General features: G+C 44.6%; 2 protein-coding genes across 4 annotated transcripts; one reads left to right on the forward strand and one right to left on the reverse strand.

Annotated features, from left to right (window-relative positions):
* Positions 1-521: 521 nt before the first annotated feature.
* Positions 522-5,974, reverse strand: LOC147426827 (phytochrome 1). Of its 3 annotated transcripts, none has more exons than XM_086498875.1 (5): positions 5,640-5,974; positions 3,192-5,219; positions 2,299-3,100; positions 1,570-1,875; positions 522-1,232 (listed from the first exon to the last, which is right to left on the reverse strand). In XM_086498875.1, exons 2-5 carry the CDS (start codon positions 5,215-5,217, stop codon positions 1,010-1,012), a joined length of 3,357 nt encoding a protein of 1,118 aa, XP_086355001.1. In that variant the 5' UTR covers positions 5,218-5,219; positions 5,640-5,974; the 3' UTR covers positions 522-1,009. The 3 variants fall into 3 exon arrangements, with proteins under 3 accessions (XP_086355001.1, XP_086355000.1, XP_086354999.1); XM_086498874.1 differs by having other exon boundaries at positions 5,406-5,974; XM_086498873.1 differs by having other exon boundaries at positions 5,402-5,974.
* Positions 5,975-6,874: 900 nt separating this feature from the next.
* Positions 6,875-10,349, forward strand: LOC147426828 (uncharacterized). The gene is made up of 4 exons (XM_086498243.1): positions 6,875-7,073; positions 8,053-8,514; positions 8,617-9,995; positions 10,239-10,349. Exons 1-4 carry the CDS (start codon positions 6,875-6,877, stop codon positions 10,347-10,349), a joined length of 2,151 nt encoding a protein of 716 aa, XP_086354369.1.
* Positions 10,350-15,659: the final 5,310 nt, after the last annotated feature.

The raw sequence follows: 15,659 nt of genomic DNA on the forward strand, positions 1-15,659 counted from the left end.
TAAGCGTCGCTATTTATGGCTCTGTAGCGTCGCTATGAGCGTCGCTATAGTCTTCTGTGTAAACGTCGCTATAAGCGTTGCTATATAGCGACACATATAGCGACGCTCGTAGCGACGGTTTTAACGACGCCGGGGGTTATAAAAACCCAATGTATTTCCGTCGCTAACAGCATCACAAGAGCACACAACCTCTTGTAGTGGAGAGAGAGAGAAGCATCACTTACAATTGTATGGTGTATTATGATCAAGGCATCTCAATCATGCAAACACACATCATCCCATGAAGAAATACCTAGAGAGTTTTTCATCCATCTCTTGGATATTTTGGTTTAAGGATGCACTTTTAGATACATCTTACATAGTTATTTAGCCTTCTAGCTTTAGGGCGGTTATCTATTTCAATTAGAGATGAGACATTGTCATTTTATGTACTGTTTGGCACCCCCCCCCCCCCTCCCCTTCCCTCCCTCTCTCTCTCTCTCTCACACACACACACACACACACACACACACACACACACATACAAACTACTACTACTCCATTATTAAACCAGAAAAGTACAAAAGTAATGGAGTCCCAAGGGCTCCAATACCAGGAGCCTTTGCACAAAGTCTCCATTTCCAGGGGATGAGATGGCCCTCTGGTTATGTGCATTGAGCTGCACAAAGTCGCCTATGTAAAAGACATGGGCGGGTTGGCGGGTGGGTAAAGGTGAAAGGTGTACTAGATACTACTCCCACAAGTCTGAAAATAGTGGGGTTTGCCCTACAAAAGGGTTTGCCCTACAAAAGGGAAGATCTATTTGTTCAAAATTGCACACACTTCCACCAAATTCAGCTGCACAAAGTCGCCTGTGTAGAAGACACGGGCAGGTGAAGGTGAAAGGTGTACTACATACTAATCCCACATATCTTAAAATAGTGGGGTTAACCTAGATACATAAGGAAAATTTTATTTACTCAAAATTTGGAAACACTTCCACCAAATTTCCCTATGTAAAGCTGCCTTGTCATCTTACACTAGTAGCATCATCTCTGTGAGCCAAAGGGAACTGGATAGTCACAAGAAAGCATTTGTTTCCGGCATCGGTGGTGTATTTGACATCTCCATTCATGAGGCGTATTAGCGTGCAGCTTATTGATATGGCTAAACCTTCTGGTGTCCATTTCTGCGAATTGTTGGTCATTTCCTCCACCAAGGCTTCAGAAATCCCTTGCCCTGAATGTGAAATCCTGTGTTTAACAGCAAGCAGGAAAAAGTTGGATCCTTGACAATAGTATGCTTGTAAGGATAAACCAATTTTTATGTGTTGAGAGCCCCAGACTGACTGCAGGAAGAAACCATCAAATATACATACATACACTGTATACATATATCTATATATATATGCGCACTCCCGTGCACACCCGCCCACATACAATATGACAATATGCACATATATGTATGGATATATATACATACATACATATATCTATATATATCCAAGCGCGCACGCGCACACAATATGTATATCCATATATATAAGACCAAAACCACAACAAAAGACCTGTGGACACCACCAACACTCACCGAAACTCGAAGTGCATCAAATGTACACCATCATCAAGTCTGGTTTTGGTACGTGACACCTTGATTGTGACCCAATCCTTCTCATCCTCATTCGTCGTTGTTGCATGATTTATGGCACAAAACAACAAATCTGCCAGCACTTGCTGCAGCCGTGCCTGGTCGCCAAACAAACACATCAACTTCACATCATTTGGAATCTCAGTTAGAATCTGCACTCCCTTCCCTCTTGAGGCAGCCATTCCTTGACTTATCACAGCATCAATAACTGATCCCATGAAAAATTCGGACATCTCCAAATCCATGTACCTACAAGAATAAGTTCAGCGCAGCGTTAGTAGCCAGCCATAATGTAAGAAGACTGCTCAAGCCTCAAACAAATCACCCTCTAGCTACTGTCTTGGAAATCTGCACAGGAGAACATATACATATCCCATGTATTTACAACTGTATATTGCTGTACGTCACACCCACAAGGGGCCATACCGTGGGAGCAGCTTTCCCAATAGGGAAGTAGGTAGCACCCATCGAATGCAGCCCATGAGCCTCAGACCCTCTACCTTGGAATTACATCACAAAGGCTAAACCAACTGAGCTACGCTCTTTGAGCAAGGGGCAAGTCCCTTAGTTTGATGCATAGAATGTGCTTCAATAAATGCATATGCACGCACTCACCTATACCCGAGAGAGAGAGAGAGAGAGAGAGAGCTCCACAAAGGATAAGCAGCATACCCTTCTTCTATATTGTTCAGGTCATCTTCCAATATCTTTCGCAGCTGCCTTTCGCACCAAGCATTTGTCTTGATGAGCTGCCTCTGCTCTATAGTTAGATTTGTACCTTCTAGCACCGTCCGTGTGAATGCAAGTCCTTCCAAAGGCTTCTTCAACTCCTCCTTCACATAACTCAACTCTTTGTCAACCTTTTCCTTGGCTCTCTTTATGATCAACGCCTGAAGCAGCTCGGGGCTTGCAGTGTGAAGAAAGCAGAAGACACCGGTGATTCGCCCGTCAGCATCAGTTCTCTTGCTTGCGATGAGTAGAGCTTCGACACGGCGCCCATTGCGGTCATAAAACACTAGAGGAAATTTTTCCGATTCTTGGCCATTGACAGCATCATTCAGCACTATCATCAATTTGGTAACGACATCTTGCCCCTGCAAGCGGCAGCAAACCATTTGCAATCCAAATATCTCACCCACGAGCATTTTCCCCAAGACCTCCTCCCTTCTCCAATTGGATAACTTTTCCATGGCCGCATTCCACTCTGAGCAAAACCCATATTCATCTGCACCAAAAATGGGGGGAATAAGCGGATTCAGACTCTGCACAATTGCTTTATAGTCCCCTTGGATGCGTATAAACCTGTCCAGCACCAACTTTTGACCCGTCACATCCTGCCCCACGAAACAAACGCCCACAACATTGTTGGAAACGTCCCTGCTGCAGCAAGTGTTAACAATTAGAATGACTACCCCTTTCTGCTTATGCTGGTCATAAGTTCTCAAGTGTATTTCTATATCTTGTTCTTCTTCACCTGCAAAGGAAGACCAAATATATTCAAATTGTGCGTACCATAAGTTTACCCAATAAAGAAAAAACACCCATCAATGAATTTCAAAACCAACCTTCCAATGCAAGATGGAGAACTCTTTCCACAATCGTTTTTGACTCCTCGTGTACAAGCTCTTTGGCTAGTGATTTTCCCATCGCCGTTTCAAAAGAAAGCCCAGTCAATTCAGCAACCTTCCCATTCCATCCATTGATAAGCCCTTGCCCATCGACAGCCAAAATAGGTGCGGTCGCGGTCTCAATAAGTCGCACCATTTCACTTGCAACAGTGCTTAGCTCATCCAAACCTTGAAGCTTCAGGTCATTTAGACGCGCATGAATCATGGTCTTAGTATTACTATCATCAATGTCTTGAAACGAGCCCCGAAGGATTAGCTGCAATGAGTGAATGGCATCCATCTCCACATCCTCCCATGGTAAGCTCTGCTGCTTAACCACTTCTAAGAAAGCCTTGAACGAAGACCGGGGATGCATGCGGCGGCCATCATCCCTCTCCTCGGGGTCATGCCGGGCTCCTCCCCACCTAACCTCTTTCGCAGTATGAGATCTAAACCAAAACAAGAAGTCAGTCGCTGTTATCTTTGCAGCTGCCAATCCACAGACAGCATCACCCAAGCAGCTAGCCTCTGGATACCCGGCTTTCGCAAGACTGTCGGTACTAAGGCCAGTGGAGTCCTTGTGGCAATCTAACAACCACGCGGCAATGTCCACAATCTGCGCCTCTGTTGGTGTAGTACCTAAAAGCCAGCATTTCTTCCCATAATACAATGCTGCACCATCACATGTCACCAAATCCATGATGTTGGGTGATTGCGAGACGATACCAATGGGAGCATCTCTGAGAAGCATATCACAAAGAAGTGTTTGTGTGCGAAGGATGTGCTTTTCTCTCACCTGAGCAGCCATCCCCACCTCCATATTTAGTTGAAGACTAAAGACCTGCATCAAGAACTCACAAGCCGACCTTACGGGGAAAGGTACATAGCGTGGTGACGTATGGTGGCATACGACCAAGCCCCAAAGTTTAATGCCTTGCGAAGAATGGCCGGCACTATCGTCATCACTATCATTCACAATTACAGCCATCACCAAGGAGGAGATTGAATTCATGTTGGCCATGTATTGGGTGTGGCATCCATGCGGCGCGCGGAGCGTTGACCCTGTCAAGCTCATGGGCTGGCTAAGCGTCTTGTCCTGAATAAGCTTAACTGGCGGCAACCTGCAATCACATATCATCCTCACTCTGTTTTTCATGAAGAGAAAACGAGCAGCTTGTGGGATATCAGTAGCTGGGTAATGCAGCCCAATATAAGGCTCAAGATCCGTACGCCTTATCTCAGCAACCACCTCTCCATGCTCATCTTCATGAAACTTATATGCCATCACTCTGTCGAAACCCGTAAGCTCATGTACCTCCTCCACTACTGAGTCACATAAGAGGCCAATATCACCTCCTGGCAAAGACTGCAACCGAGCGATGGCCTTCGCTGCCAGCTTATGTGACTGCAAGGCACCGCCAGTGATAGATGCATCATCAGGCCTGATAGGCTCAAGGTCAATTACCAACCCCACATCATTTCTGTGCAAAATTGCATAGAAGGGCTTTCCAGAGCTTCGGCTTTGCACGGTTATGGGATTGAACATGCTCACATCGACAACACCGATGACTCGATCCAATGCTGATGCACTCGCCGGAGATAACAGAGTTCTTACATCAGCACCTATACAGAGACGGCTATATTGCCCCATTGTTGGCACGGCTTGAGTGGCTACATCTAGCATCTCAGGTGCATTCGCACTATATGCAAGGACTCTGAAGGTCTCTTCCTCCACTGCAATCAAGCACCCAAATTGCTGAACAAGACCTCCGCGTTGCATACGCTGAAGGTAGGCAGTAACCAGTTGGGAAGAAATGCCTTCTTTCCCTGCACTAACAGATTGACTGTAGTCGAAAGACCCAGACTCGGACGACTCTTCATATGCGGCATAAAGCTTAGCATCTGCTGATGTTTGTGCGATTCTCCTGCCATGCTTGGATTTGCCAGAGCCTCCAGAAGAGTAGCTGTGTCTTGTACTCGACATGCCTGCAATGCACAAAGTCTCTCTCTCTCTCTCTCTCTCTCTCTCTCTCTCTCTCTCTCTCTCTCTCTCTCTCTCTCTCTCTCTCTCTCTCACTCACACACACACACACACACACACAAACACACGAATGCTTAAAAGAACTCTCTCTCACACACACACACATGAATGCTTAAAAGAAACACACTTGCGTAGTATGAAGGGTAGTGCGTGTGTGTGTGTGTGTGCCTCTTCCTCAGCAAAGACTGCTGCTCTCAGCTCAGTTATTGGTTTACTGAATGGCTCTCAATTCGCTGCTCCTGCCCATTGCATCGAGCCTGATGATGGACCTTCAAAGAAAGATAGAGATGGGAGATTTTGGAGACGAGAGGCGTAGGCAATGCCCACAACAAGGGAGCTACAGAACAGGGGAAACCATGGGAAACCTTGAATTTGAAACTGCGCTCGACCCGGCGTAACTTCGACGGAGTCCGTGGTCTAATTAAGATCATGAAGAAGAAGGCGATGGCGATGGGGAAACGTGGGCTCTCTGACCAGAGGTGAAGGGCTCTCTGCTGAACATGATGCCGTTGGCGCTGTGGGAGCCGGAGGCATGGCAGACCCATTTGAGCAGAGGAGTTGGGCATTGCGGAGGGCCACGTGAAGCGATCCCCCGGGGATCGTGCAGGCCGATCGGAGAGAGAGAGAGAGAGAGAGAGAAAAGAGGTAGGCTGCCGTGCGGTACTCTGTCTGTTGGAACTTGGAATTCGGCTCCCCTGCACGTTCACAGAGCCTCGCCCAGCGGCCCAAGGGCCCAACCTCGGTCCTCCCAACAAAGATCCGCTGCCCGAGCACGTGGGCCCCCTTCTCACTTACCCACGTGGAGCCACTTTTCTATCACGTGGCACGCGGGTGCTACGAAATAATGAAAACCTTTTGCCTTTTCATCACCTAGTAGTAGCCATGCCGCCATGTGGACCTCAACATTAAGGATGTTGGGGTAAAAGGGGGCCATGCCGCGGGCCGGGGCGGGGCGGGGCGGGGCGGCCAGCGCTGAAATTTGCAACCCTGCCAGCCAGTGTTCGGAAAAAATGTGTCTCAGCTTAATATCGTGCCGTTTTCAATCTCAAAAATGTCGGTTGAGGGCACAAGGGAAAAGGAGAAATGCAGCCCCAGAATAGACAAAAATAGTGTAAAAATCTTACAAAATAGCCTAATGTTTTGAAATTTCCTCTTGAAATTAACAAGTAAGTGAATTCTGTATGTTTGGAAAAATGATTTTTCCCGAACGTTGTTGCCAGCCCTTCCTTTGGATGTAGCCCTGCCTGCGCATGGCAATTCAATTGGAGGCCTTCCCATGGAAGGTCAAGTGGGCTAGGGAGCCCTTCCCAAGGGAAGGGTGTCCCTCTTCAAAGCCTTCCTAAGGAAGGGCAACTCTTTGAAGTGCCCTTCCTCGAGTAATTTTGCCTGCCAAAGGTATTTGAGGGCCAAGGCCGAACATATTTGAAGCTGGACATATTCAAGGCTGGAGATATTTGAAGTTGGAGTCAAGAGAGTCTTTGGGGCTGGCCGCTAGACATATTTGAAGCTGGAGAGATTCGAGAGTATTGAACTCAAGACCTCTCGAAAATTTTAATGAGGGTAACCAAGCGAGGCTGGGACTCGGGAGCCAAATCCAGAGATGAAAAGAAGCGCGCAGGCTGGCCCCTATTCGACATTCGAAATTCGAACTTTGCACGCAGATGACATCTTGATCCCTGACTCGTTGCGCCGTGAGTCTGCACAACGATTTATTCATGAACGCAGGCGACCTTCCAAAGAAGGCAATAAAGCAGAAGCTGCAAGCCCTCTATATCGCATATGCACAATAGAGAATTCAGGCAATGGATTGTAGTGCGAGAGCTTGACTCCCGAGTGTTTTTGGGGGTCATAGTAATACCAGGTAAATCCCAAGCTCCAACCCACGAATTTCTGACAACTTGCAAGCTGTAAGGTAGTTCATCAGTCCACACTCGAGTCCAGACTCCACGACCACGACTCGCCAATGCCTATGGATGCCTGGCCCTCGAGTGCATTTGTATTTCTTGTTATGAGTCGTGACTTGCGAGCAGCTCGAGCCTCCGCCTTGTAACTGGTAAATTGTATTGCTTGCACAATGCAACTTGTTACCTTGCATGCACTATTTCAAAGCTCCTAAAACTAGTATTAACCTTCATCATCCATGTTGTATGCAGATAGAAAGAGTCATTCTTTCTTGGTTCCAGCTTTCCATCTTGGATGTTGCATACAGCCTAGATGCCTACAGGTAGCAGGATTCGAGAGTCACTCTTCACATATCAAAGTGTCTCACCTAGCTTCAACCTTCCATTAGAGCAGCTTTCTAAGAAGTGCAATCAATAGTTTGTTGTCTGAAGCTATTGTCTTATGTCTCTTTGCTGGTAAGCAATTTTTTTTTCGAGTATGCAGATTATGTTTGTCTTTTAATATGCAACTTATTTTATGTCACTTTGAATTTTGTATGAATGCATTGAAAATTTGATATAATGAATGCAGAGTTTTATTAGTTTGAAAATGAAAAAGGTTGACAAGAAAAGAAAGCAAGTAGATCTTTCAAACTTCTATAAAGCTATTGAAGATAAAACTAAAACCACAGAGAGAGAGAGAGAGAGAGAGAGAGAGAGAGAGAGAGAGAGAGAGAGAGAGAGAGAGAGAGAGAGAGAGAGAGAGAGAGCTACAGAAAGAGCGAGACCATGTGATGGAAGAGCTCTTTGGATGATGACGAGGAAGCCCAAGAAGTGCAGCTTCCTACGAGCTTGGAACCACCTTCTAAAGCTAAGAAGAAAAGAAGATGGATACCAGGTTGGAAGCTCCAACACAAATGGGCTTACCCAGTGATATTTGAGGGAAAGGTGAGGGTCAAATGTGAGTGGTGTGTTTATTCAAAACAAAAGAATCCTTATGCAAATAACGGGTCTTCTACACTCCAACTTCCGGCTTTGACTAAGCATAGCGAATTAGATGAGCATCAAATTGTTGCCTTCAAGTGGGCCAACAAGGAGAAGAGGGTTTGCATCCCTCTGCCCGATTATGTTGCAACCTTGGAAGACAAGGAGAAAGTACGTGTGATTACTGTGATGTGGCAAGTGTATTTTGTTGTGAAGTCTGCTAGACCTTTGGAGTTGTTTGAGAAGTTGTGTCTTCATCAGATCGAGCAGGGGTTACAAAATATGCCACGTAATGCTGATTATGGAACTTACCTTAATAGAGCTGCTGGTATTGAATTTACACAAGCAATCCGGGATGTTCTATGGGTTGCTTTATGTAAATAAATACAAGCAATCCCTTGGTATTCCCTAATGGTTGATGACAGTACAGATGGGGGAAAAGAGGGTCATCTCACTGTCTATGTTAGCTATTTGACAGATGGGGGTAAGGGGGAGAATCGTGTTACTTTTGTTAAGCTTATCAAGACGGATGATGGTGGAGCAGAAGCAAAGTATCATGCTCTTCTGGAGTTGATAAAGGAGATGGGTTTGTGTTTGCACAAACTTGTATCTCTCGCTACTGATGGATGCTCTGTTATGGTGGGCCATAGAGGTGGACTCATTGCTAGGATGAGAGCAGATGTTCCCCATCTTCTTCTTGTGCACTGTCTTGCCCATCGTGAGAATCTTGTAGCAAGTCAAGATGTAGACTCTTTTCCAGAACTTTCGCATCTAGATAAGCTATGTAGAAGTATCTATACCTGGCTTCATGCATCGGGGAAGCGCATGGATGATTTGAAGCTTATTGAGGGTGCATTAGACTTGTCGGAGCTGGCCATGTTGCGCATACATTCAGTGAGGTGGTTGTCTCGTGGACAGGTGATGGAACGCATGGTGAAAGTTATGCCTGCATTGCTTTTGGAGTTTGGGAAAGAGAAGCCAAGCATATATGATGAACTTTTTCTTTATGCAAATCAATTTTATATACACTTGCTAGCAGATATATGTTCAGAACTAAATGTTTTGAGTTGCCAATTTCAACCAGATCTTGTGGATGTTTCTAACATATCAGGGTTTGCTGATGCGGTGTTACAAAATTTGAGGAAGAAGTTTTTGAGAGACTCTGCTGGTTGCGGAACAAAATATTTGAAGCAGTTTGTTCAGGGTACAAAAGATGGCAAAATCACTTTTGCTGATGCAGGTGGAGAAAAGCATGTTCACAGCTTAAGATTTGACAGGAATATTGAGGGATCCAGCAGAGGCGGTTTCTTTGAAGACTGCATGCTTTTGGGTAAAGAACTGGTCACAAAAGTTGTGGAGAATTTGTCCAGCCGTGTGCAAGAAGACATACCGATATTAGAGGCTTGCAAGCTTTTCAGTCCAAAGCATTATCCAAGTGAAGAGCTGGTGCAAGAGGCATGTACCAAGAAGTGGTTGCTGGAGATATTCAAACAATATGGATGTCTGGTTGCTGATGTAGAGCATTGCTTGGGAGAGCTGGACTCATTTACAATGGTTTTGTCTTCCAACTTCAAACACAAAAGCTTTCGTGAATCATGGGAAGCATGCAAAGATGATGCCACTATGCATCCGAACTTAATGAAGCTTTGGCAGATTCTCTCAATAGTTCCTGTGAATACAGCTCCTGTAGAACGCGGTTTCTCTCTTCAAAACAACATCAAATCAGCCCATAGGACGATCATGAGTACATCAACACTTGAAAATTACATGTTCATTGGGTTGAATGTGCCAGCAACAACTTCGGACGAGCCTTGGGATGATGTTTTCTCCTTATGGAGGAGGAAGAAGAAAAGATCTGTAAATCTCACTGCATAGACGGTTGTCCCAGATCGTTTTGAGTTTGCTATATTTAAAAATCTATGTATCAATGGAACTTTTCGCAAGGTTTTTGGTAATTTGTATCTTTTCTATTACACTAGAAGTCAAAAGTCACTTCAAAGTTTAGCCATGTGTTGCCTTATCATTGTAACATTGACAATTATCAATATATGGCCTCGACATTCATGTGTAACATGTAGAGTTTATGATTGGTTGTGTCAGCGTGATGATATTCAGCGTGGTACTCTGTCAAGTTTTCCTGGTGTCTTTACTTGTCTGAAGCATTATAGGCGCTTTGTCTGTGTCATCACAACTGTGTCTGAAGCATTATAGGCGCTTTGTTTGAGTTGTAACTATTATCAATTGCATACACTGTTTATGGTGTTTTAAGAAATGTTAATGTAGAGTGACACTCAGGTGCTCTTTGTCCATCGAATGATTTGAGGATAAAATCATGCATGCTCTTTAGTAATCTCAAGGCTGAAGGCTCTGCTCCTATTGTTCAACAGTAACCGAGTGGTCAATTTGATCATTTACATGGCTATGGTAGTTGCCCATAACAAGGGGAACTGAGCCATTAAAGTTGAGTGGATATACACATGCTGTATCAGCTTGGGAATTCAGTATTTACCATTTTTGCTGTGAGTATGGCCTTGCCATGGATTAATATGACAGGGTGATGCCTTCACATGGAGATTCTGGCTTGCAATTTTGTAACTTGTAGTAGTATCTTATGTGTCTAAGCAGAATTATGCTTTTGGTGTGGATATACCACTACAAGAGGCTCTTCACATTAGCGACGCTCACACAGCGACGCTCAAAAAAAAAAATTCTCGGCGTCGCTATGAGCGTCGCAAATTTACAAAGAAGTTTGCGACGCTCATAGCGACGCTTATAGCGACGCTCATAGCGACGCCAGCTGGGGTAAAAAAAATAACCGAGTGCGCCCAAAAACTCAGATCTCAGATCTGAGTTTTTCGGCGCCCTCAAGCAAAGAGCAGGTAACGCTCTCCCTCACTCTCTCTCTCTCTCTCTCTCTCTCTCTCTCTCTTTTTCTTTTACACACACACACACACACACACACACACACACACACACACACGAGGAGAGGAAGGAGAGCCAGGTATGCTCCTTCCCTCTCCTCATTCTCATGTTCCCTTCCCCTCTTTCTCTCTCCCTCGCTCTCTCTCTCACACACACACATACACACACACACATAGTGTTTTTGAGAGAGAGAGAGAGAGAGAGAGAGAGAGAGAGAGAGAGAGCGAGAGAGAGTGCAAAAACGCACACACATACGTAAAAAAAGAATGCACACACACATTGAGAGAGAAAAAGAGAGAGAGAGCATGCATAAACAAAAAACGCACGCATTGAGAGAGGAAAAGAGAGAGAGAACATGCATAAACAAAAAACGCACACATTGAGAGAGGAAAAGAGAAAGAAAACATGCATACGATCCAAAAAAACGCACACACATTGAGAGAGAAAGAAAGAGAAACTAAGGGAGCGTCGTAGGAAACTAATTAAAATTAAAAGACCTAAAGATCTAGCCGACGAGGAGTTGAACTGAAGACCTATTATTCAAGAGAGAAATGGCATAATCAATCTATCATACTTGGCATGGGTGATAGAAAGGTTATACCATTTATTCTTTTTATTGGCACACACATCCACACACGCGCACACAACAGGAAGAAGAGAGTTATAACGCGTAGGAAACTATCTTAAAAGACGTTAAAGATTAGGTTATATGTAGACTTACATTAAATTAGATTTAGGTTTATTTTTAACTAGATTTACGTTTATTTAAGCTAGATTTAGATTTACTTATATTAGATTAGATGCGGGTCTCCATAGACTGCGATGCCTGCATGAAGCGGTGAAGAAAGCCCTCAATGGAATATAGGGTATTGCTGCCTTCACTCATGTGGCTCCGTCGATCCAAAAAGTACTGGTGAAATGTCTTCAGAAGATAGGGAAGAAGGTGGATATTCAGGGCGGCAAGAGTCACTACATCCCCGACACAATGACCATCTAGACAACCTCTAGTCATTAGACTTACGTTAAATTAGATTTAGCTTTATTTTTAGTTAGATTTACGTTTATTTAGATTTACGCTTATTTACGTTAGATCGAGTCCACGCAAGAATTACTTACGGTTTAGGGTTTAGAGTTAGACGAACAGTGAAGAGATCTACTGTGAAAAGATGTTAAGATGAAGTGAAGTGCTACAGCTAGAGAAGAGGCAAAGGGATTTTGTCCACTACATGCAGTATCATGTAGACGTGGGTGTCTAGATTTCTTGTACCCACAAATATAGGTATTGACAATAAAGACGAGATTTAACCCGGTGGTTCTGATCTCCGTGCACCTCTAGACGAGGTGTGCGGGGATTGGACATGACTAGAGAATGTGAGGTAAAGAGAGAGAGAGAGAGAAGAGAGAGAGAGAGAGAGAGAGAGAGAGAGAGAGAGATAAGACGAAGAATGCCAATAGAATATTAAATTTGTTGTCTAGGTTATAAGTTTTTTATCCTCATTATGAGTAGCGACGAGGATGTGGGACCGTCCAACCGAAACACCTATCTCTCAACGAGGGTCTTATGTCCTTGTAATCAATGCAAGCATGCTGTGCGACGGACAAGACGTGTTTCTTTGCAGCACGTTCGCGAATTTGGCGAGTTTCGATCCATCTATTATAGATCGAGTTGTTGCCAATTATAACTCGTCGGACTCTGACGCTGGCCAACAAGCAGCAATCTTGCAACCCAATAGAGTATTCGCAGGCGCTTTGGTCAAGCAGCATATGTGAGGCCACAAGATGTAGCCTCTGACAGCTCGGGGGATGATCATGCAGAGCACATTCCCAACGAGACAATGTTTGAGCCCGAGATTGATGAAATGATCGAGACGATCATGGATTCAGAAAGGCTTATCTATGATGATATGAAAAGTGAAGCCGATACATCATTGTATAATGGAGCACGTATGTCTAGATTGAAAGCACTCCTGGTTCTTCTCAACATGCAGGCAAAGTTTGGATGGAGTGACACTAGCGTCACAGCGCTTTTCAGGTGATCTATTACAAATAGTTACTTTAATAGAACTCTAAATGTATAATGATCTGATAGATTTTTACACGACTGTATCATATTTTTATGTTGTGTAGATTGCTGAAAGAGCACATTCTACAGCTGACAATGTGATGCCAGATTCCCGAGATGAAGCAAGAAAGATTTGCGAAACTTGGGGATGGATTATTATTCTATCCACGCTTGTCCTAATGACTGCATTCTTTTCAGAGGGGAATACACAGACATGGAGAAGTGTCCGAAATGTGATTCCGAAAGATATCGAGTAGATCTCCCACGGGACAAAAATTCCACAAAAGGTTTTGCGACATTTTCCTTTGCTTCCTCGCATCAAGCATTTCTTCGAATGTAAGTCCATGGCCGCCCTAGCATCATGGCATGAGGAGAATAAATCTTCGGATGGTGTGCTACGAATTCCTGCAGATTGCGCAGCCTGGAAACATATAGATGGAACATGGTCGGATTTTGCCAGGGAAGCTCGAAATTTGCGCTTAGGCCTGGCTATGGATGGCGTAAATCCATTTGGTCAAAGATCAACATCTTACAGTGTATGGCCCGTTGTCATCGTCAACTACAACATTCCCCCGTGGTTGACTACGAAGAAGGGGCACCTATGGCTAAGCTTGATTGTGCCAGGGCGATATAAAGTGGGGAATATGGATGTGTATCTTCGTCCACTATTGGAAGAGCTACAACAATTGTGGATTGGCATAGAGGTGGTGGATATGAGCGACACACAGGACGACGAAATGCTTTGATCAGAGGTATTCTAATGTGGACCATGCATGACTATCCCGGGCTAACAGAATGCTCAGGTGATCTATTGACACTCCTCTCTCAGACACTGTAAATCTTGTTTTTCCCCATAGTTGATCTATTATCATGTGTATACATGCAGGCTTCAAACAAGCGGATACAGAGCATGTGTCACATGTGGACCTAGACTGAATGCACGTAGGGCACCCTCACTGAAGAAGCAAATCTACGAAGGTCATCAAGCGTATCTTCCGGAGAATCATGTGTTACGCGACGGCTTTTTGGGAAGAGAGCCACCAAGGATGTCTGCACAAGCATGGTTAGAGCAGAAGGAGATGTGCGATGACGGATTGCCTCCAGGGATGAAGAGACTATCTCTATGGTACGAGTTACCATACTGGCCCGACTCGTGATCAATCACTTGCTCGATCCAATGCACATATTCAAGAATGTGGGTAATCTACTATGGGACCATTTGACCGGCAAGAAAGATACTTTGGGAGCCAGAGTTGACCTTAGAAATGTGGATCGTATGGAGCAATATTGTCGCAAACAGCGTCTGATGGATCGATAAAACTTCCTAAAGCACCATGGATTTTCACAGGAGCCCAAGAACGCAAAGTAAAAGAGGCCATTCGATCTTTGCGGACCCCCACTGGCGTAATGCACTCGCTCCGAACGTGTTTTACTAAAGAAGGAAAGCTTACCGGTTTGAAGTCACACGATTGGCATAAAATGTGTCAGGTACGTTCATAGTGGACTTTAATATCATTGCATAAAATGTGGACTTTAATATCATTGCTGCACATACTTTACAGTTTATTTTACCGGTTGCCATTGAGGGATGTTTGTCTCTCGACATCCGTAACACAATCTACAAACTTGCAAAGCTGGTGCAATGGATCTCACAAAAGGAGATCGACGTAGACTCCATACCATTCGCCAAACTAAATGCTGCGGAGCTTGTGTGCATGTTTGAGAAACATTTTCCTACTACAATGCTAACCATTCAGGTGCATCTTCTTATTCACATAGTTGATGAGGTGGAAATAGCTGGCACAGTTCATTCCAGATGGATGTTCTTCTTAGAGCGTTTCATGAAAACGCTTAAGGGATATGTGCGTCAAAAGGCACGTCCGGAGGGTAGCATGGCAGAAGGTTGGTTGGTATCAGAGTCCCTAGTGTACATTGGAGAGTGGCTAGACGGATTTGATAAATCCCGGGACACGCTATGGCGAACCATAGATGATGAGCGCATATCTGGGATTGTCATGTGCAATCTCGGTGTTGAGAAGAAGATGACGGAAGATCTAGAGGCTAAAATCAACCGATTTTGCATGCTTCACAATCCAGTGATGCAAAAGTGGATTTCACAATATGAGGATGCAAAGCAAGAGCGACAAAGGGCACGAATCGAGTGGAGACGGGGAAGACGACCACCGATGCACTATCCAGCGGTTCTGGAGAGCCTACCAACCTTCATGAGCTTAAGATGGTTGCACAACCAATTGAAAAGCGCACAACAATGCGGTGACGAAGTGACTGAAGAAGAGTGGGAGTACTCTCGGGGTTGCGCGACCAAGGTAAGTTTGCAATGTACGACTAGCAAGTGACTTTATTTATAAACGTTTGAACGGCCACTCATAATCTTTGTTCGTTGTAGTATAAGTCATACACAGCAGCATGGTGTAAAGGTCGACATTTTAGGGTGGAACGAATCGACAAAAAGCGTTTTACTCAAGATTGTGGAATCATGGCAAAATTTGAACAGTCTAGTCGACGACGTTCCTCTG

This window comes from Adiantum capillus-veneris, chromosome 24, assembly GCF_014529385.1.
Source record: "Adiantum capillus-veneris isolate H3 chromosome 24, ASM1452938v2, whole genome shotgun sequence".
NCBI lineage: Eukaryota > Viridiplantae > Streptophyta > Polypodiopsida > Polypodiales > Pteridaceae > Adiantum > Adiantum capillus-veneris.